The sequence below is a fragment of the Scylla paramamosain genome, chromosome 8 (genome assembly GCF_035594125.1).
Source record: "Scylla paramamosain isolate STU-SP2022 chromosome 8, ASM3559412v1, whole genome shotgun sequence".
NCBI lineage: Eukaryota > Metazoa > Arthropoda > Malacostraca > Decapoda > Portunidae > Scylla > Scylla paramamosain.
This window is the reverse complement of record NC_087158.1, coordinates 1,380,378-1,402,500: the sequence shown is the minus strand read 5'-3', so window position 1 is coordinate 1,402,500 and position 22,123 is coordinate 1,380,378. Positions and strand designations below refer to the sequence as shown.

At 41.9% G+C, this 22,123-nt stretch overlaps 2 protein-coding genes and 1 long non-coding RNA gene across 13 annotated transcripts in view; 1 reads left to right on the top strand and 2 right to left on the bottom strand.

Annotated features, from left to right (window-relative positions):
- The window catches only part of LOC135102662 (mitogen-activated protein kinase kinase kinase 4-like), a 37,820-nt gene extending 25,873 nt beyond the window's left edge, over positions 1-11,947 (bottom strand). For 2 of the 7 annotated variants that reach the window (XR_010269721.1, XM_064008038.1), the window contains exons 1-14: positions 11,651-11,947; positions 9,458-9,622; positions 9,089-9,192; positions 6,942-7,123; positions 5,813-5,998; positions 5,171-5,296; positions 4,233-5,062; positions 3,940-4,072; positions 3,157-3,372; positions 2,447-2,620; positions 2,045-2,202; positions 1,505-1,651; positions 756-982; positions 192-391 (exon numbers count right to left, since the gene is read on the bottom strand). Coding sequence is in view for 6 of the 7 variants with exons in the window: in XM_064008038.1 (XP_063864108.1) it covers positions 192-391; positions 756-982; positions 1,505-1,651; positions 2,045-2,202; positions 2,447-2,620; positions 3,157-3,372; positions 3,940-4,072; positions 4,233-5,062; positions 5,171-5,296; positions 5,813-5,998; positions 6,942-7,123; positions 9,089-9,192; positions 9,458-9,622; positions 11,651-11,784 (2,982 nt within the window). In the remaining variant the exon portion in view is untranslated. The other 5 variants (XM_064008033.1, XM_064008034.1, XM_064008035.1 and 2 more) reach the window with 5 other exon arrangements.
- LOC135102672 (uncharacterized) lies at positions 8,511-18,964 on the top strand. 3 transcript variants are annotated; one of them, XR_010269724.1, is made up of 4 exons: positions 8,511-8,663; positions 9,448-9,631; positions 11,071-11,159; positions 17,958-18,964. It is a non-coding gene; the product is annotated as an uncharacterized LOC135102672 (long non-coding RNA). The 3 variants fall into 3 exon arrangements; XR_010269725.1 differs by lacking the exon at positions 9,448-9,631 and having other exon boundaries at positions 8,524-8,663; XR_010269726.1 differs by lacking the exons at positions 8,511-8,663; positions 9,448-9,631 and adding an exon at positions 9,638-10,608.
- Positions 13,392-22,123, bottom strand: part of LOC135102665 (E3 SUMO-protein ligase PIAS1-like) — a 28,485-nt gene continuing 19,753 nt past the window's right edge. For all 3 annotated transcript variants that reach the window (XM_064008045.1, XM_064008047.1, XM_064008046.1), the window contains exons 9-10: positions 16,379-16,606; positions 13,392-15,349 (exon numbers count right to left, since the gene is read on the bottom strand). In XM_064008045.1, coding sequence (XP_063864115.1) covers positions 15,270-15,349; positions 16,379-16,606 — 308 coding nt within the window. In that variant the 3' untranslated portion in view covers positions 13,392-15,269. The remainder of the gene's footprint in view (positions 15,350-16,378; positions 16,607-22,123) is intronic.

The window sequence follows — 22,123 nt, the reverse complement described above, 5'->3', positions numbered from 1 at the left end:
ACTCATTCCCAGTGGAGATCAACAAGGCTAAGAATGTGAAAAATGTGTGTATGAGTGTGTGGTGTTTTGTCTGGGCTATCCAATGTGGGACTCCTGGTCTGGCACATAGATAGATAGATACATAAACATTTGTGCTTCCCACACAAACCTCAAGGCATCACAAATGCAGCCTTCCAAGCCCTGCCACCCACCACAATCCTGGAGAGAGTGATGGTGCAGTCAGCTGTTGGTTCAATCTCAATGACATCCCCCGACCAGAGGCAGGAGGAGGCCAGGTTGTCGCACCGCATGAGCACCAGGTAGCCTCCCAGCTCGTCATCGTCCTGGTCCATGCCGCCCACCCTCATGTCCAGCAGGTTCCAGATGTACTCCCGCTTGTCCTTGATGCGACCTGAGGAATGACAGGTTTTAGAGAGACATTTCCAAAGTGATGGATGGGTTGTTGAATGAATGAATGTAGCTAAGGAAACAGGCACAAATAAATACATTCAGAAAGAGATCTTTTTTTTTTCATGTAAGAGGGTACTCAGGCCTAGGGCATGGAAAGGTCATAAAAAAAGATGTCCACTGAAGGTCACAGAGTAAATGGACAAATAGTTTGACAGATCCACATTTTGAGTGATAAAAACATACATGGTTACATAATAACATAAAAGAACAGCAATACAAGGAAAAGAATTATATACATATAGGAAAGAAGAAATTCTCTCATATCAGACTATGCCAAGGAGTAAGAGAAGAAACAAATGTCATACCCGGCACAAAGATGAAATGGTTGTGACTATGAGGTGCCAACACCCTGACATGACCAGTGAGCTGCAGCCGGGTCAGCACAAGCTCTGGCCCCTCACACAGACTGAACTCAGCAGCCACCTCCAGGTCCTTCCTCAGCATCTTGGCCAGCCCAGCGGCCCGCAGCGACCGCTCCCGAGTCTCTGCCAGCAACACCTGCAGTGCTCGGCAGCGCTGGCGGAGACGCTTCCTGATGGGAGATGGAATTGGCAAAGGTGGAAAAAAGGTAAATTAAACTGAAAAGAGAACTCTGTGACATAAGGCAATGGAAGAGAAAAAAGTGAGAATACAATCTATAATGCTAATTTTGTATGAGGAATGTATGGCAGGAGCAAGATTAACAGAGCATGGAAGAGGATGGTGAGACTTAAGTAAAAACACTGGTTATGATGAAGACATGAGAAGATGGAATACGAAGAATGATATAAAACTACTGTGGCTGATGAAATAAGACAACATACAGAATGAAATGAAAAATTGCAATATACTGCTCATAGAGAGAAAGAACATGGCCAGGGATTAAACTAACATTAAACTAAATTTCTCTCTTTAAGGAACCTGCATTTACACTGTGCTCTTACTGATCCGTTGATTAAATTCCCACATCTGTTAAAAGCCACAGTAACAAATGAACCCTGCATCACCAGTCACATGACCTGCCTGCACCTCACACACCACCAAGATATCCTCACCACCTTCTTCACACACTCACTTCTGAATCTCATCCTGCTCCAAGTCCTCGTCTTCCTCGATGTCGTCCAGGTTGCCGAGGGTGGAATCCTGCATGGCTGCCATCTGGTCATCTATCCCAGTGTCAATGAAGTCGCCGACACTGCACAGCATGTGGCAGGCAATGTTGCTGCAAGACAAGGGGATTCTGAGGTCTGGTTCTGTCGTTGCTTGTTGTACGACTGTGTGAGTGTGCATTTTATTTCATAATGCCACCAATATAGATCACATTTTTTATTTTTTTAATTCATTCCATTCACTTAAAATCTTCATTCTCCTAATAACTTTGGATAATTCTGACTGTACTCTTAGGGGACTGGTATCTTCAGTGGGTCTTTTTTCAACTTTTTTTGTTGTCCTTGACTGAAGGCCACCTTACATAAAAATTAGTTGAATTAATATATAAATAAAAATACTAGAATATCTTTATTAAAAAGCCAATTCAGAGTTTATGAGTTTTCTTCACAAGTACACAAGTCCCTCTCCACACAAGATGTGCAGCACACACAAGCGGTTGCCTCACCAGAAGCGTGTGGCTGCCAGGCTGTCCCCCTCAGTGACGTGGGGACAAGTGGCCTGCACAAATCGCCACTCCTCTTGCAGGAAGTTACGCTGCAGACCTGATGCATGAGGCTCCCGGTGCAGCATACACACAAACTGGTCCAGCCACTCCAGATACACCTGCAGCCACACAAAAATAGTGAGAATAATCCAGAGTAGTGTGTAGCATAGTTCAGTCTGGTCTTATTCCATTCCATTCTTCAACAGGATGGTTCTATAGAGTCAATGGTTCATTTATACTATTAAAAAAACTCCAACTTGGTATAAGCCTGAGTGATGAATACGCAAAACATAAAAACACAGATAGGTAAACACACAAATTCACACCACTCCACAGAAGTTGAGTGTGCCAAGTGTGCCTCACCTCCAGCATCCTCTTAATGTTGGCGTCCAGCTCCTCAATAGCCTGGTTCTGCCTCACCTCCAGGTTCTCCCGCAGCTTGGGGGTGAGGTGAGCAAACAGTGCCTGACACACTCGCAGGTACTTCTGCCTCACCAGCACAGCAAACTTCACTCCCTCCTTGTACTCCCTCATGAGCTGAAAACAAAGCATCACAGTAACAAATGCATAAAAGTGAATGGTGTGATGAAAACTAAGGAAATATGTATGCAAAGCAAATATTTCAATAAAATGTTTACAGATAAAATTGAGGTTGATAACCATGTTTACAGCATATGAATATTTTTTTTGTAAATATTTCTAGGACAAGAGGATGGGATGGAAACATGGAGGGAAGATCATGACACAAAACAAAGTGATTAGCTGTCACCATTACCTCCATCTGTCATCCATCCGTCAAATTTGCATTTCAACACTTTCACTGCAACATGCAACAATTTGCTGCACTAACAGCAAAAAAGAAAAAAGAACAGATTTAGCGATTTCTAGCCACTATAATGTTTGGAGGCAACAGTGGAGGAAAACATGTCAAATAGCAGTGGAAAGTGATGAGCCCATAGTGGGTCTTTTTTTTTTTTTTTTGGCTGTCTTTCTTCCACTTGGCCAATGCCCCTCTTAAAAAAAATAAAAATAAAGTTAGGTCATCAGATAAGAGTTAACAGGGCAGCCCTCACCTCCCTGATGCTGAGCCGTGACGGCTTCTCCGGCATCTGCTCCAGACGCAGCTTGAGACACTCCCGCATCATCTGGAGTGAAACTGAGGACAGGAAGATGAAGAGTGCATAGAAGGATGGCAGCCCCATCTCAGTGAACTTTGCCGTCCATGCTCTGTACCGACTCAGCTCCTGTGACGTCTCAGCCAGAGCTTTGGACATGATGTCAGAATCAGCCTGACAGAAACAGAAAAATACCTGTTGACAGAGACTTCTTGCCAGACAGTAACTCTTCATCTCCAGTACCTAAATCATCACTTCCTTCACAAAGCAGAATATAGAGACATCTTCAAAACAAACAAGAAAATGAAGGTGAAAGCTGGAATATTCATGTACCATGGGATGTGGTGTGGTGGTCCATGAGACTGTCCCTTCCCACCATGGGCAGAGAGGGCTAAGAGAGTGAACAAGTGTGTGGTGCTTTGTCTTTGCCGTTCCATGTAAGAATGTTGGCGTGGTATATAGATAGACAGATGCAGTAACAATGTTTTAAGTACTATTTACATATATATGGCATGAATCTTGGCACAAGCGTTACTGGTCTATGGCACATGGAAGACACCCACGGCTTAAAGCATCTACAGCTTAAATTAACAATAAGCTGAACAATACTGAACATTCAGAGAGAACCTGAGGTGAAGGGAATAAGGTTATCAAATAAGAGATATTTGAGCAGTCCCAGCAATCCCTAACAGCCGTGACCCCGCAGTGATGTACAGCAAGGTGGGAGCACCAACCACTCACCTTCTTCTGCTTCTCATCGTGGTTGAACTCCAGGACACACATGGTGCGGTTCATCACGTCGCGTATCACTTCCGCTACCTTGTCAAACGTCTTCTTCATCCCTTTGTTCCTCAGAAGCTTCTCCACATACTTCCTGCAAGGAAAACAATTGAAAAACTACTCAACTATCCATAGCAACATACTACACCACATTCCAATCCTCAATGCTAAAAACATACATAGACTCACAAACACATCAAGACCCTAACAATGAATAAATCTCACAATACACCAACACAAACATGCATCAGTACCTGTAAGGGTTGGCCTCAATGAAGATATCACTGAGGCAGCGACGGAGCCCCGAGGAGGCCTGGCCCACTGAGTGGCTGGGGGGCATCAGGAAGCCACTGTTGGTGCTGGCTGTGGTGTGGCCTGAGTCAGTGGAGTTGTTGGAGTCTGAGGGATTGGAGCTGGCGTCCGACTTGTCGCTGTCAATGACGAAGCGGACATTGGACATGGACGAGGACTTTGGGACCTGTGTCTCTGTCTCCTGGGGATTCTCCTCGAACTGCTGAGGGAACTGTGTCCCTGAGTCGTGGCTGGATGTTGGGGTCGTGATGTCAACAAAATTGGTGGTCAAGTCTGGCCAAGGGATGAGAGTATTGGTCATGTTCCCAAGAAGCTTCCCGAGGACCTTCACCTTCATCCTGAGCTGCACCGTCGTGTTGTACCACACACACAGCGCCTTGTACCTGTTGATGAAGTTGTGCTGCTTCCACTCAGGATGGTGGAAAGCCAGCTTCTGGGTGGAGGGGAAAAGGGACTCAGCATAGTCAAGCTTTTTCAGCAAAGCAGCAACTTGCATGAGAGCCTTGGTTTGGTTGTCCTTGCAGGGCACACACCAGATTGACAGACACCCCTCACACTCCTCCTCTCCCCCCCCCATCCTGCTGCTGCCTGACCCATCCAGCAGGTCATGGGCAGCCACAGGGATGCCACCAATCTTGAGGTCACCCGTTGTCACCAGCTCATCAACTGTTGTTATCTTTTTATTGGGAAAACTTGTGAAACTTTCCTGGTGCTTCTCTTGTCGGTCTGGATCAAACTTGAAGTTTAGAACTTCCTGGATTATGTCCAAGACCTATAAATGAAAGAACATAACATCAGCACAAATAACATGAAGCACATCAAACAACAAGTATCATCCCAGTAATCAGTAATACTGTATCCAGGAGGATGTCTGTGTTACCTCATTCCTCTGTATGATCAGCTGGAGGTCATAGGTGGTGCAGTCAGTGCCAGCCTGCCATGCCTGCAGCTCCAGCCACAGTATCTCATAGAGCTCCTGCTGGTACAGTGCCTCTTCTTCACTCTGCTGGGAACACAAGGAACACAGGGAGTCAGTTTAAGACATCTGATGAAAAGCAGCAGACTGTTACTGCTACAGGAAACAGGAAGGAGAACAACAGACTGCTACTACTCAGGGAAACAGGGAAACAATGGGGTCAGTTCTGGACATCTGGAGGAAAGCAACATAGCGTTACTGCTGGGGGAAACAGGGGAACATTGGGGCCAGTTCTGGACATCTGATGGAAAGCAACTGACTCTCATTGCTACAGGGATCATGGGAATACAAGGAGTCAGGTTTAGACATCTGACACAGAGGAACTGCCTGCTAGGGAAAACAGCAACAGAAGGAGTGACTTCTCAACACCTGATGGAAAGCAAGATACTCAAACTACAAAGAAATATCACATCTCAAATGCTCACCCAGACTCACTGAGGCACTTGCAGGTTAAAAGTAAAAAGCTGACCTAACAAAGCGAGAGACATAGATAGACATTTTACTGACCACAAATTTGCCAAGTATGTACAGCAGTGGTGTCCGTACCTGGCGGCTGCTGAAGGTGAGGTCCTGGGAGCCAACCTTGACCTGGCCCTGCAGATGCTTGTAGTAGGCGACCCGGTCCTGCGGCAGCTCTGCGGTGGACTGCTTGCGGATCTCTGTCTGCTCTGTCTCATCTTCGTCATTCACCTTGCGGCAAGACACACTCATGTACCGTGTCCTCGACTCCACCTGGAACAGAAATGCAAACGTATTCACTCTGATCATGTTTCCTTCATTACATAAAGAGATAGACAGAGATAGATAGATAGATAGATAGATAGATAGACAGACAGGTAGACATAGATGGATAGATAGATATTTCATTTACCACAAGTTTGCCAATATCATATGAGAAGAACATCAAAATACAATAAAAAACATAAAAGAAATAAATCCATCAGCAAGTACATGAAGGGGAGGGACACATGCTGCCACCACCATAATGACTGCCAATAGTGGGGCTTATTCAGTGCTGTGGTGAAATTATATAAAATGTGTCATCTATACAATTAAAGCAGACAATGATGGAGGGAAAGAGCACCAGCAAAGGAAGGTGACAGCACCGGAGTCCTAAGGAGAAGAGAGGATAGAAGAGTGAATGAAATGTGCAATATTGAATACAAAGGAATACAAAAGAATTCCAAACAGATCCTGAGGTGTTTACTTAGCTGTTTGGGTAACTGTTAGTGGGACAGACAGTGTTTATTTATTTATTTTTTTTTATTTATCTATTTTTATTTTTTTTATATGAAGGAGGGAAACCGGCTAAGGAGAGAGAGAAAAAAAAAAAAACAGCCCACTGAAATGCCAGTTCCCAAATAGGGTCCAAAACAGTAATCAAAAATTGAAGTATAGTATAGATGTATGTAAACTTGAGTGAAGCTGTGGCCATCTGCTTTATTTAAGTTTCAGGAATGACATATCAGAACACTGTACTGTAAGTTCCAAAACAGACTAGATTTCATTAGGGACTGACAACTTAGTGGACTTTTTTTTTCACCCTTCTTGTCGTCCTATGCCAGTGCACCTCTTACATAAAAGGTAAACAAATAAGCACAAAAATAAATGGATAAGTAAAAATAATAGCATAGACAAGATCCACTCCAGCTCATGCCTCCCTAGCACACCTCACCTTGTATGCCGGGGAGAGGGGTGGCATGCTCTCACACCGCTCATCAGACTCCTGGGTGGTGAGGGTGCTCAACACACTCGCCAGGTTCTCGACGGTGGACTTCTTGCGGTTCCTTTCCCGGGAACGCTTCCTGTCCTTGGACCGCTTCCTCTCCCGGATGTGCTGCCGCGTCCTTTCAGGAGCTGCCAGGATACAGGACTGGACTCAAGGTGGGTTCACGGGAATAATTCTATGAAGGGATTGCACTTTCTACCACTGGAGCTCCATAGATCTCATACAATATGCTGAGGTAAACTGGGATGTATAGGTACAGTCCCCTCCACTTCCACATTCATCACTTAGCACTGCCAGTGTGTGAAATGTGAATTGCCTGTTGTGAACTGCCCTGCATGATTCAACTCGTATCTGAGGCACATCCCAGTCAGTATGAGTAAGCAAGAGGGTGATGGAGGGATTGGCAGGATTTGTTTTGGATACAAGGGATTGGCAGCATTTGTTTTGGATACAAGTGGAAGTGGGCAGTTCACAGCAGGTGATTCACACACCGGCAACACTGAGTGATCAATGTGGAGGTAGAGTGGACTGTACTTGTGATTACTTTTGTGCACATCATACAACTACAGAACCATGAGATTCTTTCCATTTCATGTGAAGCAGAAAGAACAGTCATCCTGATGTCTGATCTGCACACATTAGCAAGTCTCAGCTTAGCAAATATCTTCAACAACTGGCTATGCAGCAACACAAGCATGGTAACATTATCACTGGCTGGTGCTCCCACTCACTGGTTGGCCTGTAAACTTCCATCTTGTTTTAAAATGTCCACCAAACTGACTTTGTAATACTACCAAAACCATTACTCATCTCTGACGCACTAGACTGTATGGATACAGACACTATGAAATCTTACAAATACATCAAGGTTGTGGTGGGAATAACAAGTAAGTTTGCCACACATATTGCAACAATACATGAACAAGTAAGCCAACCATAAAGCAAGAACATCACACAATGACTGCATTACTAAGTCTGCATGAACTCAGGTGGCAAACTTACTGGAACAGAGTTTGCAGCACCATGTATGGCAAGTGATTCTAACACTAAGTAAACAACAGCAGACACCAGGGCACCTTACACTTTAGTCCCTCACAACTCTATGCCCATCAGGCCACACAATACACCAACACTGGCTGCACTACACTCAGGAATGCCTATTGCCTCAACAACAGCACCACTACATCAGTGTCTGTGGGTCTGCTTACAGGGAGCACAGTCACTTCAGTAAACAAACAGACATCACTCACAGCTGCACATACTGATTGATCCTCTGTGTATGACTGTAAGGAGACATGAGGGTTTCCATGTTATTTTCCTGTCAATATTTCTCCCCCTGGGCATGGATAGGAAGTGTTTGTCTACCATCTTCAAGGTTAAATATTTCAATGCAACTATCACTTTACTTGCCATCACACACACTATCATCTGTTATGTCTACTATTAAACATCTTCATTTTTTCTAATCATACTTTCATACACTACAAGAAATTATTGGCATCTCAAGTCCCTTATCTTTCATCCCCACAGCACACATCCTGTCAAAGAACAAAACACAAAAAAACAAGACATGATAACCTCCCTTGGAACTGTTGTCAGATAAGAAAAGAAACAGAGATGGCAAAAAAGATAATCAGTGCAATGTCACTTCACACAAGCATTCAGAAGGTCAGTCCTATGAGTCACTGTCATTCCTAAAACAACTACAAGTGTTTACTGATAAAATTTTTCTGTCCCTCCTTCTAATCATCCTTATCTATGCTGCTTCACTTTCTCTGACCATGACAAACATATTCTTTATCTACACCTTGATAATGTGTACTAATCCCAAGCCTCAATCAACATCCTGTAACTGTTTGTGCAATACTCCCCAACTATACTGTTACAATACTACCACTGCTCAAAGAAAATATTCACCTAAATAATGTACTTGCTCAGTTAAAACTAATAAAGAAAACACTATTCACTTACCTAAATAACATACTTTCCCATTTAAAACTAATAAAAAAAATGCCTACACTAGACTGTTTGTCTCCCCATTAATTTCCAATAGAAGTGGTGTTCTCTTCACTACCTACACTTGATATACTCACAAGCTTCAGCAATGCCATGGTCTGTGAACCCTGGGAGGGAGAGGAACCGCTCAGAAGTGTCTCGTCGTTTCAGTGTTGCCTTAGCTGCCTCCTTGGCTTGCAAACTGGTGATGACATACCCAGATTTTAGTAATAAAGTTGGCTATATTTGCAATGAGTTCTCTCTATACCAAGGAAAGTTATTTTTACCACAAACAAGTTCTTGCTGTACCAAGACAAGTTTATTTTATAACTGGCAAGTTCTCTCAATACCAAAACAAGTTTATTTTATCAATGGTAAGTTCTCTCTGTATCAAAACAAAAGATAACTTCCCACTGGCAAGTTCTCTCTATACCAAGACAAGTTTATTTCACCACAGACAGACTCACCAATAGGCATCCCTCTCCTTCTGTCTGCGGAGACGCACGGTCCGAGGTGGTGTCCTCCCATACACCTTCAAGTACTTGGCCAGTTCCTCCTCTTCTTGAGAGAAGGAGTCAAAACTCTCCACCCTCTCCGTTTCTTCTGAGATGATGAGTTCATCACTGTTTGTCCTGTGGGAAGTAAGGCAAAGCATGCTGCAATGCAAATTAAATTTTTTTTTTCTTTCTCTTTTTGGTAAGCTGGCAGAGCTAAGTGTAAATGATGGTATGTGAGTCTATGGTGCTCTGTCTGGGTCATCCCATGCATGACTGCCAGCCTGGTATAGAGATAGATAGACAGTCAAGTAAGGAAAGTGTTTGGCCGTCTCACTGCCATGCACTGTCTTTGTATTCTAACAGAGAACTTTTAATGGTTTATGCAGGTGATGTTGTGACTTAATTTCAACAGTTGGTTATACAATAACAAAGATCAGCTTCAGGTTTCCTTAATATCCTCTGGTAACATAAAAGTGACAAGCCCATCACTGGAGGCCGTAGCTGTAACCATCTTGCAGGGCAGGTTCATGTTGGTGTTAGTCAGCCATTGTCACTAAGTCAGAATTAGGGATAAAATAACTTGGGCTCCTAAATCAAAGCATCCATAGCTAATATATACAATATGACATTTGGCAAACTAAATTATTCATACAACATACATGGATTTGGGATGTTGATATTTGTACAATAAAAAAATACAGCATCACTGAAAACACATCAAATTTCAAGTGCTTTGATAGAAGAATGTTAGCAAGTGATGGATGGTTCTGCCTTCTTCCTGCATGTATTTGCCAACTCCATGTCTCCTTTAACTGCTATGCTCTAGTAAAAATACAAAAAAAAAAAAAAAAAGAGAACAAGGGGCAAATTTTTGCCTTTTGAAAGCTACATAATTATTTAAAAGACTGAGAGAGAAACAGTCTTAATGAAGTGAAAGTGACCATGGGAAAAATTACCTAACAGTGAAAGAATTCCTTTAGAGTCCTTTCCTGCTCTTATTATTTGTCTTCTTCTTCCAGACATTCACACAACACTAAATGTTAACAGGAAGTGGGGGAGAAATGTCCCCCACCCTGGATCCCCAACAGACTTGGGTACCTGTGGGAGTGTGGGGGTTTCAGGTGAATATGAATTTCATATATTTTTTAATAAAACTAAAGACAAAAATGGCAGCAAACTTAGGGACCTGACCAGGGAGGGTGTATGGCCCTGGCCCTGGCAAGGACACTAACCTAGCCTAAGTGTGGGGCTGTGTCCCCTGGAGCTCCCCAACAGTCACTAACCAAGTAGAAGATAACATAAACAAGGGCATAAGTAGGGCACCTCTCCTCACTCAGCTAAGGAAGCACCAGAACCATCATATCAAGTTCCAGCTGGAACCAGAACTGGCTGGAACTTTTAAAAAGTTTCACCCAGAACTTCCGGTCAAAACCGGAACTTGAAAACATATCCAATGCTAAAATGAATAGGAGAGAGAGAGAGAGAGAGAGAGAGAGAGAGAGAGAGAGAGAGAGAGAGAGAGAGAGAGAGAGAGAGAGAGAGAGAGAATTTTATTTTGTTTATCTATCAATTTTCTTTTTCAGTAGAGGCCAAAAGAACTGTTGCCCAGCCTATTAACAGCCCTCCTACCATAGTCAACCTGTACTGGATGCATCAGCAACTGACGTGTCTGGTAAGTGTTGAGCCATTCAGCTCAGCCTGCCTCATAAACTAAAGAATAAATCTTAATTCTTAGCTACTGTAATATTTAGTTCATGTTTATCCAGCAAGTTTTCCAATAAAAGTACTTGCAAGACAACTACACTATAATACTAACCACTAACCCCAAAAATATCAAGATTAGAAATAAATGCAAATAGTTAGAGTTGAGAAGTGGAAGCCTTATGATAACTACTTAGATGTAAAATAAAAGTTCCAGTTCCAGCCGGTTATTTCATGGTAATTCCGACCATAACCGGAACTTGGTAAAATCTGAGGTTCCAGCTGGAAAAAAAGAGGCCAGAACCAAGTTCCAGTGCACCTCTTGACCGCTTCTACGCCACAAAACTATCCAATAACTAGGTACAAAAAAAGTAGAAAGTAATCACTAGAGAAAATAATAAAATAAGCAGCAGTGTGAGGTTCACGAAGCGCCAAGACAGCGGCAGACACACAGACACTCACTTGAGGCTGAAGCCAGAACTCCTTCTCCTGGGCGAGGCGCCGCCGAATCGCTCCTCCTCGATGTCTGAGTCTGACAGGTCAATGGGGAAGTCTATGCCCAGTCTCTCCTTCCAGCCGTCGTCCCCGCTTGACATGGTGTGTGTGGCGCCTCACATGGCAGGCGGCAGGGCACGGCGGGGCAGGGCAAGGCAGGGCAGGTCACACGGGGGACACATACGCAGGGGTCACCCTCGTCATGGGACCTCAAGTTTATCTCCGGCCAGACACAAGTAAACAAACCTCAAGGGACCTTATGTATAAAGAGAAGGTTACTGCTGATACTGCTGCTACTGCTATTAATGTTACTACCATTTCTTTTATACAAATGATGGGATAATGGTAAAATACTGCTCCTGCTAAAAAAGGGTTATGATGATTATAAAAATAAGGACTGTCGCGGTTATGAATTAGTACTACTATTACTAGTAGCTATCTATCTGTCAATTTATCCACATATCACAGAGCAATCCCACTACTGCTACTACTACTACTACTACTACTACTGATGTCTGTCATTTATACATCTACATGCAACAGTTAGAACGTGCTGCATGACCTCCAAAGAAATTGCCAAGACAATATTAATGCGCAATTGCCATCCTTACACTTACTATTAGCGTTTTTCATGGTTAATGTATCATAACTCCATATTATTATTATTATTATTATTAGTAGTAGTAGTAGTAGTAGTAGTAGTAGTAGTAGTATCATTATTATTATTTTGTAAGAGAGTACTCTGGCCTAAAGCAATAAAAAGGTTGTAAAAAAAAAAAAGGCCCATTGAAGGTGCCAGTCCCTTAAGAGAGTCAAAAGTTATTCAAATTTAAAGGATAAGCGTTTTGAAAAGTGCTAGATGAACTTCCATGGTGCTCTCTAGTTGGGCATCACACTGGTGGCAGCGGTGGAATGCTCGGCTGTATCAGCTAAATGATGTCTCTTGTGGTAACCTGCCCTAAGTGGCAAGTGAGTAAGTAGTAAGCCGTAAGTGGGTGCCTGGATGATTTACTGCTAGTTTTGAACTTCCCAGCATATTTTATTTCCTCTCTTAGTATTATCACTATAACAATTTTTTTTTTTCTCAGTTGTGCTACAGGACCCAACATAAGACTGCATTTGATCTGCTGTAGGTGAACCTCCACTATAGATCCTGAAGGCTGCAACTTACAAATTGACAGCTGCTCTCTGTTTATCTCATTCACGATGTCCTACCATGCTTCCTCCCTCCAGAGCCATTTCTTTCTACATCTAAGGCTCTCTTTCAGTTCAGTCTTGAAGTGATATAAGGGTTATAACAATGGGGACGTAAGCAAAATTCTCAGGATCAGTAATCAGCTTGAAAAATACAGGTTCAAGAAAGAGGAAGAAAGTGGTTCTCAAATACAGTGGTTGATCAATGAAATGAACTCAGTGATCAGGTTGTTAGTGCTGACTCATTAGGGAACTTTAAAAGATTAGACAAATTTATGGATGGGGATGATAGATGGAAATAAGTATGTTTGACACAGGAACCACCATGTGTAGGCCTGATGGTTTCTTGCAGCTTCCTTTATTTTCTTGTGTTATGTTCTGTAGCATCTGTCCATCCCATTCACTTGGAAAGTAGTATTGGTGGAAGTGATGTGAGTGAGGAATCTTTAAGGTGGTGATAAAAGAAAAAGTGTACAAATTCAAACTACCTGCAAGGACAACAAAACTGGTTGAATAGCTGCAAAATTGAGTTTATTGTTACAGCATAATATATATATTTTTTCTAATTTGTTTCAGAATATAAAAATAAATGTACAAGTAAGCAATGGTGGGCACTGCATTATAAAAATTTGAATCCATAATCACAACTCCACAAGCTTGGACCTTCCCTCCTCCACCCACACCTCTGTTAAAACTTAGCAATGAACTTTTCTTCAATCACAAATCACAACCCCAGTCCAGTTTTTAAATGTTCAATGCTTGATGCAAAAAAGAAAACAATATAGATGTAGGGAATAAATGATAACCATTATAAATGTTCACTTGTCACAAGCTACACATCACTGCATAAATAATCCCAGGCCATGCCAAAGGAGGTCCTGGCTGCATCTCATAGGGCTTCCGTCTTGAAATATGATGCCTAGTGAAAAAAAAAGTGCAATGTAGCCATCACAATGAACGGACAAGTTCCACACTGAAGGAAGTGAAAATGGATGAGCGATGTAATGGTGTGCCGCAGGGCTTGGACTAAGCAGAGGAGGTGGTGCAATCTGTATGCCCACTTATGTCCCACATGGTGGGACATACAGGAAGTTATACTGCAGCTTGATTATCTAAGCATCAAGCTGCAGCACAGAGGGATAGGAGTCAGTGGATGACAGGGATGGGAGAGGGAAGGGGATGGCTGAGGAAATAAAAGAAGGGAGGGAAAGAGATTAATTATAATAACTAAACAATATAGTTACCAAGGATACAGCGGCAACACTGACCAGAACACGGGTCATTATTATTACTAAACTACTTCCCAATGCAATACCTCATAATTTCATTAGTGTCCACTACAAGCACGACTCAGAACAGAAACACACAGGTCCAAATTAGTGGAAGTTGTTTGTGAGAGTTGCTGGAGCAACACCCACCACTGCACATAAGGAATTAACACTTATTCTCAAGATATCACAGCACAAAGTGACAACTAAGCAAAACATAATACCTCTAACTCATGATCAATGAAGGAGATAACGAGTATATAGCATGTTAAGTATTTCCAATGACACATTTACACCACCCCTGTCTTGAGCTTCATAATATCCCTAAAAGAGAGAGAGAGAGAGAGAGAGAGAGAGAGAGAGAGAGAGAGAGAGAGAGAGAGAGAGAGAGAGAGAGAGAGAGAGAGAGAGAGAGAGAGAGGAGAGGAGAGGAGAGGAGAGGAGAGGAGAGGAGAGGAGAGGAGAGGAGAGGAGAGGAGAGGAGAGGAGAGGAGAGAGGAGAGGAGAGGAGAGGAGAGGAGAGGAGAGGAGAGAGGAGAGGAGAGGAGAGAGAGAGGAAAGGAGAGAGAGAAATAGAGGAGAGGAGAGAGAGAGGTAGAGGAGAGGAGAGAGAGAGAGAGAGAGAGAGAGAGAGAGAGAGAGAGAGAGAGAGAGAGAGAGAGAGAGAGAGAGAGAGAGAGAGAGAGAGAGAGAGAGAGAGAGAGAGAGAGAGAGAGAGAGAGAGAGAGAGAGAGAGAGAGAGAGAGAGAGAGAGAATATGACACCCCACACACACACACGCATGCATGCACGTGCGCGCACACCCACACACACACACACTCACATACACACACACACACACACACACACACACAGATAAATGAAAAGGTAGGATAGTCAAAAAGATATACCTTCACAGAGCATTTACCACAGCCTTTGTGTCTCCAACCTTGCACTGTGGTAGCAGCAAACCACACAAAATAAATAATACTGGCAGGATCATAATGTATGATACAAAAGTGTGAATCTTGTTTGTACTGCACCTTAAAGTAAAACTGACATACCTGATTCAACACTTGGAAAAAAAATACCAGAGAATAAGTATTTACAAACTAACAGTGCACCAATATCATAAATCCTTACTTTTACAAAATCTCAAACCAATTCAATTTGCTTTTTGTGACTCGCACGTGACTCCTCAACACCATCCGTACTCCAGGCCGATCTAGAGATAGACCAAAGGAATATCTGTTAACAACAAAAATTAATTGATAAATAGACAAGTAAAAGAACAAACATAAAAAACTTTAAGAAAAGCAATGACAAGCACGTATAAACTAAATCAACATTACAATTCTACAAAATAAACTGAATGATTTGTACTCCTTTCCTGGTAGTCTACTGTCTTCTCCAACTCATTCGCTTTCAGAACTTGGTTTGCCTTACTCCCTTGTCCATCCATTGTCTCCTGGTAACTCCTCCTCGACCAAGTAATGGTCTGACATACATATTAAAAACAATAATGATCACAGAGTTGTCATTATCTGGCTGTAGTCAATTGGTGCTTGGCTTATAAACTTATTTGGGCTCTCATGGCTATAACTGGAGGGAAGGTCTGGTCACTAGATTCAATGGCAGTTACAAGGAAGACTTTTGGCAAATGCAGGTTGCAGGCTATTTGGTAGCACCCATTCAAACAGTAGATATTCTGGGAACCCATGTGCTTATGCCTGTGCCACTAAAACTTGAACAAATTTCCACCGCATTCACTGGGCTGCTGCAGCTCATAATGATGTAGTTAAATATGAAACTTGTTCAATGGGCTCAAAGAGTTCCATACATCCAATATTCACTATACTGGCATTCATTATATGGATGATCTTACAGAAAATGTACATAAAACCCATGCTTACACAGCTACATATTTACACACACACACACACACACACACATCAATATCATAACCAACAGCTGTGTAAGTAAGCTTGGGTGTGTGTACATCGTCTGTAAGTCCCTGTGGCAGTGATTTGTAAAAGGGAAAGGCATGAGTGTTCAGCTGGCTATCTCATGGGCCAGTGACACATCATTACCAGTCGTGATAGTCAGTAGCATGAGTACTGAACAAAGAGAGAGGAAAGGATCTCCTGTAATCTCTAACCAGAATACCACTGACAGCTGCTAACATCCACTTTGGCCACCTATAGCAGATGTAGATCAGCTGTACACAGTGGTATGAAGTCATCCCCAATATTACCAATATGAGGGGTGGTGGTGGTGGTGGTAGTGATCTTCGGAGTTGTCTTCTTTTTGGATCTCCTTTTGTGCCGTTTTGATGCTGGAGTGGTGGTAGCCTCCTGCCCTGCAGACACTTCCTGGACTGAGCCTCGCAACGATGCCCTGCGTACATTTCTGACAGGCGCCTCGTCATCACTCAGGATCACCACCTCAGGGACTTGCTGCTTCTGGGAGTCTTTACTGGGTGCTAGAAAGCAGGTGTTCATTCATTATTTTTCAATGTACAATCTCTTGGTGGCAATGATGATGACAATGATAAATGTGTGCATGATACCTCACAAATATCTGCAACCCAAAAATGATAATACATTTTTTTAGTTTAGTCACATGATTAGCATAAAAGTGAATTTAATATTAGAAAGAGGTAGCCTTTTGCCATTCTTTATTTATGTACCAGTGGCTGTTTATCAATAATGTAAATGCTAAGAGATTACTACAATGTAACACAAGAGATAACAAAAATGCAAGATTTCATAAGTATTCAACTGTTAACTAATAACTAAAACATCATCACTCATTTTCCTTTCAATAAGGTAGTAATGTATTCCAAAAGTAAAGATAAAGTCACTGAAGGCCACATGGTGTGGAAATGGTCAAAGTGTTCATTTGTACATGTGTGCACACTAGATGAGATAAATCTGTTTATACAGCACATACATGAATGCAGCCACTAGGTGTATGTGTTTTGAAGAGAGAGAGAGAGAGAGAGAGAGAGAGAGAGAGAGAGAGAGAGAGAGAGAGAGAGAGAGAGAGAGAGAGAGAGAGAGAGAGAGAGAGAGAGAGAGAGAGAGAGAGAGAGAGAGAGAGAGAGAGAGAGAGAGAGAGAGTTATAAAGTAAAACAATATGCAAAATGCAGCAAGATAGATTTTTCCCATTTATCTTCCAAGTATCTAATAAATTAATAAAAGTTAGTTTACAAGGAGAATGCTTCTGAAAAGAAAATTAACCTTTGATGAAGAACAGGGCTCTTCAATAATGAAATATTAAGGAATATTTAACACCACAAAAATTACATAGAGACAGTTAATGAGTGTATTGTGGTGACAGCAATACAGTATGAGAGGGTTCATTCCTGTCAGAGTGCACTCCTGCACAGTCTCTCTCTTTCTCTCCTCTTGTAGCTTCATTGGCATTTCACTTTTTGTTGCTACACTGCTATAACTGCTGCTCCAGTCAGCAGAGGGTTATCATGTTCTTTCACAAAGAAGAGGGCAGCAGGATGGAAATGACTGGCAGCAGCCATCTTTGTTAGGGGTAGCTTTCCACAACAATCTACTGAACATGGATCAGCTGTGCATCCTGGAATATTGCTGTGGCCATGGCCATCTACAGCATGGAGCTGTGAACTACTGTACAGCTAACTGAAGATTTCTGAGTAGTCTTTCACACAGCACTCCAGGTGAATCTGTCACTGCAGTGCCAACTGCACAGTGCCACACTGACCAATGCCATAACTGTTCACACTCAGTTGACAGTTATCAAACTGAACTTTTGCTCACAGAGGTTTTGTTCAATTATTGATAAAATCTAATTCCAGATTGTTACGATGGTGATGGGTGACTTGTACCATTTCTAAAGAAAGCATGTCAATACATGTGAAATACATGATCATCACTTCTGATGCAGCACTCACCTGTGGGGATCCATGCAGGGAAGGCTGTGGCAGAAATGTTGCCTAGATGCTCTTGCCTCTCTACAGGTAACTTTCCTTCATCCATTACATTTTCTTTTTTTCCTCTTGCTTCTCTACAGGTAACTTTCCTTCATCCATTACATTTTCTTTTTTTCCATCACTAAAAGAGGTCTTCCTCTTACATTACCACTAAATATTTAAACAGTCTGTCATCATACATTCACATTCTCACACTAGGCTTTTACTATCTCAAGATACTCCATATCCACTTTTATATCTTCAAAATTTAATAAAACCCTCCCTCTTCCATTCCCATCACATAATTCTTTACTCTTATGTATGAAAAGTTACCACGAGGTGAATGTTTAGACAGGTGTTCCAGTGGTCCAGGTGTGCAATGAGACGCCTCAAAACATGTGCAATAATCTCACCTGAGCTTTAGTAAGAAACACAACATTCAAACATCACATGATAACTACCCAAATGACATGAATAACTCTATTAAACTACTGAACTACTAAAGTTATGGCTACTAAACTAGCAATAACATAACATGAGCCCATGATCTTTGAACTGTTCTCAGGCTTTAGTTGAGACTCATAATTAACCTCAAACATTCCTAAGGTTACTTGCATCCAGCAGTGTAGTATATCAATGGTAAGATTTTCTGAGGCTACTTTATCCTAAACTGTCACCTGAAATGACCACCAGCAAAGGAAGGCTTTCACTGATATGATCATTAACTCCACAATTTTTTGATAGCACAAGAAAGTAATTCAACCATATCCTTCTATCTATCTGTTTACCTACTTGGCTGGCAATCTCACATAAGGTGGCCTAGACAAGCACCACACACACACACACACACACACACACACACACACACACACACACACACACACACACACACACACACGATTCATGTCTTTGGTCTCTGGTGGAAAGGGAGTCCCATGGACAACCCTACTATGCCTCATAATAGCTACAAAAATATAAGTAAATAAATAAATAAAATAAGAAGGTATACAAAAAAGCTATCATGCACACTTACTGTGGTTCTATTTCCAGAGAAGATAATTCCTTGACAGCAATAGCAAGGCACATCCACATTAGACATGCTGTGGAGTGTACTTACAGGAGCACACTGAGGTGGATGTGCAATGCTACTGTGAGAGCTGACCACACAAATGAAAAATTAAGAAGCAAGCTTGGAACTGGGGAAATGAGTGAAGCAATGAGAATGGGCAGCCTGCTCTGGCCAGGTCATACAAACAGAAGGAAGGCTGTCATCACCACTATCAGTTGTTGCATCCCCTACATGACAAAGGCCTCCCTCACCTTCTTGTCTCTGTGTTAAGTGCCTACTGATTCTCAACAACAAAACCATAAAACTTCATATCTCATCTCTCTGTATGTTACTGTATGTAAAGCGTATGTACCTCACGTCATTATTCCTCGGCATTTATAAGTGAAATGTTCAATAGTTTTCTATTTGCATGAAAACGTGTAATATGTGTAAGTATCAGTATTCAATGCTATATTAAGCACCGAAGCCGATGCTCACTTGTTAGTAGTGTGGGGTTAACCTGCTAGTCACCTGCGGGCATCACTCACGGCCAAGTCGCGCTCAGACAAAGACGGGCAGGATGGTGACCGAGGTAAATACTTTAATTTTGTAGTAAAAACTGATTGTCATAGTGCCAAGTCAATTGCATGTATTGTTTATGAATATTGTAATATGTTGAAAGTGTTTAATATCAGTGTATAATGTTATTTTGTAAGAAATTGAGACCGAGAACTTGTTCGCAGTTCTTACGGTCATGCCTACCTCATCAATAAACGTGTCAGGGAGAACTGCCTTTCCTCGACCCTACGATGATGGGTGTGATCAGTAAAACAGATCACCTGAGAGCCAATTGATGCCCAGCCGGTGCAGCTACAGTATGAACTCGGCCTACAAGCAAGAAATTGGCTCCATGTGAAACCGTAGCAAGAGTGAGTCACAGGACGAGGGGACGCTAACGTAAGCCTATAGGTTGACCTCCGAGGCCCCAGGGTCAGCTCTACCCTTGACGACAACCACTCCCTTCTACCCACTGTGCCTCGCCACCATTTTGTAGAACCCATGGTCACAGGCAAGAAAGTAAAATATTATGTATGTGCACTGAATTGAGTAGCCTAAGTGAAAATTACCCACAATTAGCTAGTATTAAGAGTGGTAATTTTAATTGCTCTTTCAGTGTCTCAGTATTGACACAATTAAGTTATTAGATATGTCTGATACTGAGGAAATTAATGCCGTAGATGGCCTTAGGGAAGGTGAGGGTGAGCAAGTGGACAGGGATCAAACTTGTATTGAAGAAGTTAGTGTCAGGGAGCGAGTGCTGACCGACAAAGGAAGAGAATATCAAGTCAGTGTAACCAAAGGAAGAGCAGAGTCCTGTAAGCGTAAATGGAGCAGTGTTACCAGCAAAATTAAGAAAGGACTAAAAATTGTAATTAGCCCCTTTGAATTAGAACCCATGTCAAGTGAAGTAATAGAGGCATTTCATCAGTATTATGTGGAATACACGAAACTGGTGGAACTAGAGCCAGAAAAGTCAGAGGAGCTAAATGAAGAGCTGGAACACAATCAACGAGTTCACCATGAAATATTAGGAAGTATAGAATGTAAAAGAAAGGAGTTAAAGAATGACAGAGGATCAATTTGTTCTAGCAAACGGTCTAGGCATTCTAGAGTCTCATCTACTTCATCACGTTCATCAGCAGCACAAAGAAAGCAAGAAGCAGCAGCAAAGGTAGCCAGACTTAAAAAGGAAATGGAATATCATGATAGTTTAGCAGAGGCAGAAGCAATGTTCTCAAAGAAAAAGAAAGAGAGAGATTTAGCAGTTGCTAGTGCAGAACTTAATGCTCTTAGCTTAGTTGAAGAAGAAGTAAAAATGCTTCCAGGTAATGATGAAAGTGTAGAGAAGCAAAGTTATCTTCAACAATACATAGAGTCACAAAATGAAATGAAAGCACAAGCAATTGCAAATCAACAAAGTGACAATGCCATGCCTCACAAATATGTTACATTCCATGACCCACAGAAACCTTCTTCTTGCAATAGAGATAATGAATTGATGACAAATGAAGTACATGGACAAATATTTAGTGAACCTCAGGTAATAAATCTCAACCCTACAGCTCAAAGTCTTGTACCAAGCTCTCGTAGACACACTCATAATGTCAACATGCCTAATAATGTGAATAATGTGAGACAGAATCATCAATCCTTTTCCCATCCTGGGGGAACCTTTACAATCAACATACCTGATCCCAAGTGGAGCCTCCCTCCAATAGAGCCTAACACTTTTGATGGAGAACCCATGGAATTTCCAAGTTGGTTGAAAAACTTTGAAACTTATGTAGAGTCTAAAACTTCTATTGGTAAAGAGAGACTTGCCTACTTAGATAGGTATACAACTGGTGAGGCAAAGGATGCCATTAAAATGTTAATGCACTTTAACTCTGATGCTGACTATGTGCAAGCAAAGAAAGTTCTTAGGGATAGATTTGGAAACAAAAGCATCATAGCTGATGCTTACACAAAAAAGTTAATGAATTGGCTACCAATCTCTCCGCATAATGGTCCAGCATTAACAGCATTCTCAGATTTTTTGAAGTGCTGTTTAGCTGCAACGAAACACACTTCTTATTTGTCATTTCTGAATGACCCAAGAGAGCAGAGAAAGGTGCTAGCAAAACTCCCTGAACATATTGTTCATGACTGGAGAAAGCAAGCGATGATATATCTTGATACTAACAGTAATAACAACACTTCTAGTAGCAATGAAGAGCACCACCCACCCTTTGAAATGTTATGTGAATTTGTCCAGAAAGAAGCAAAGGGAGCAAGCAATCCATTTGTTTCCTGGAATTCAGTAAGTAGGGAAGTAAATGACTGGATCAAAACTCACACAAGGGCAACCAATTGGAAACCAATTGAATCAAACATCATGACAAAGAATAGAGGGAGTAGAACTTTCATGGCTAAAGCAATTGAGGAAAAACCAATGTGGTCATTC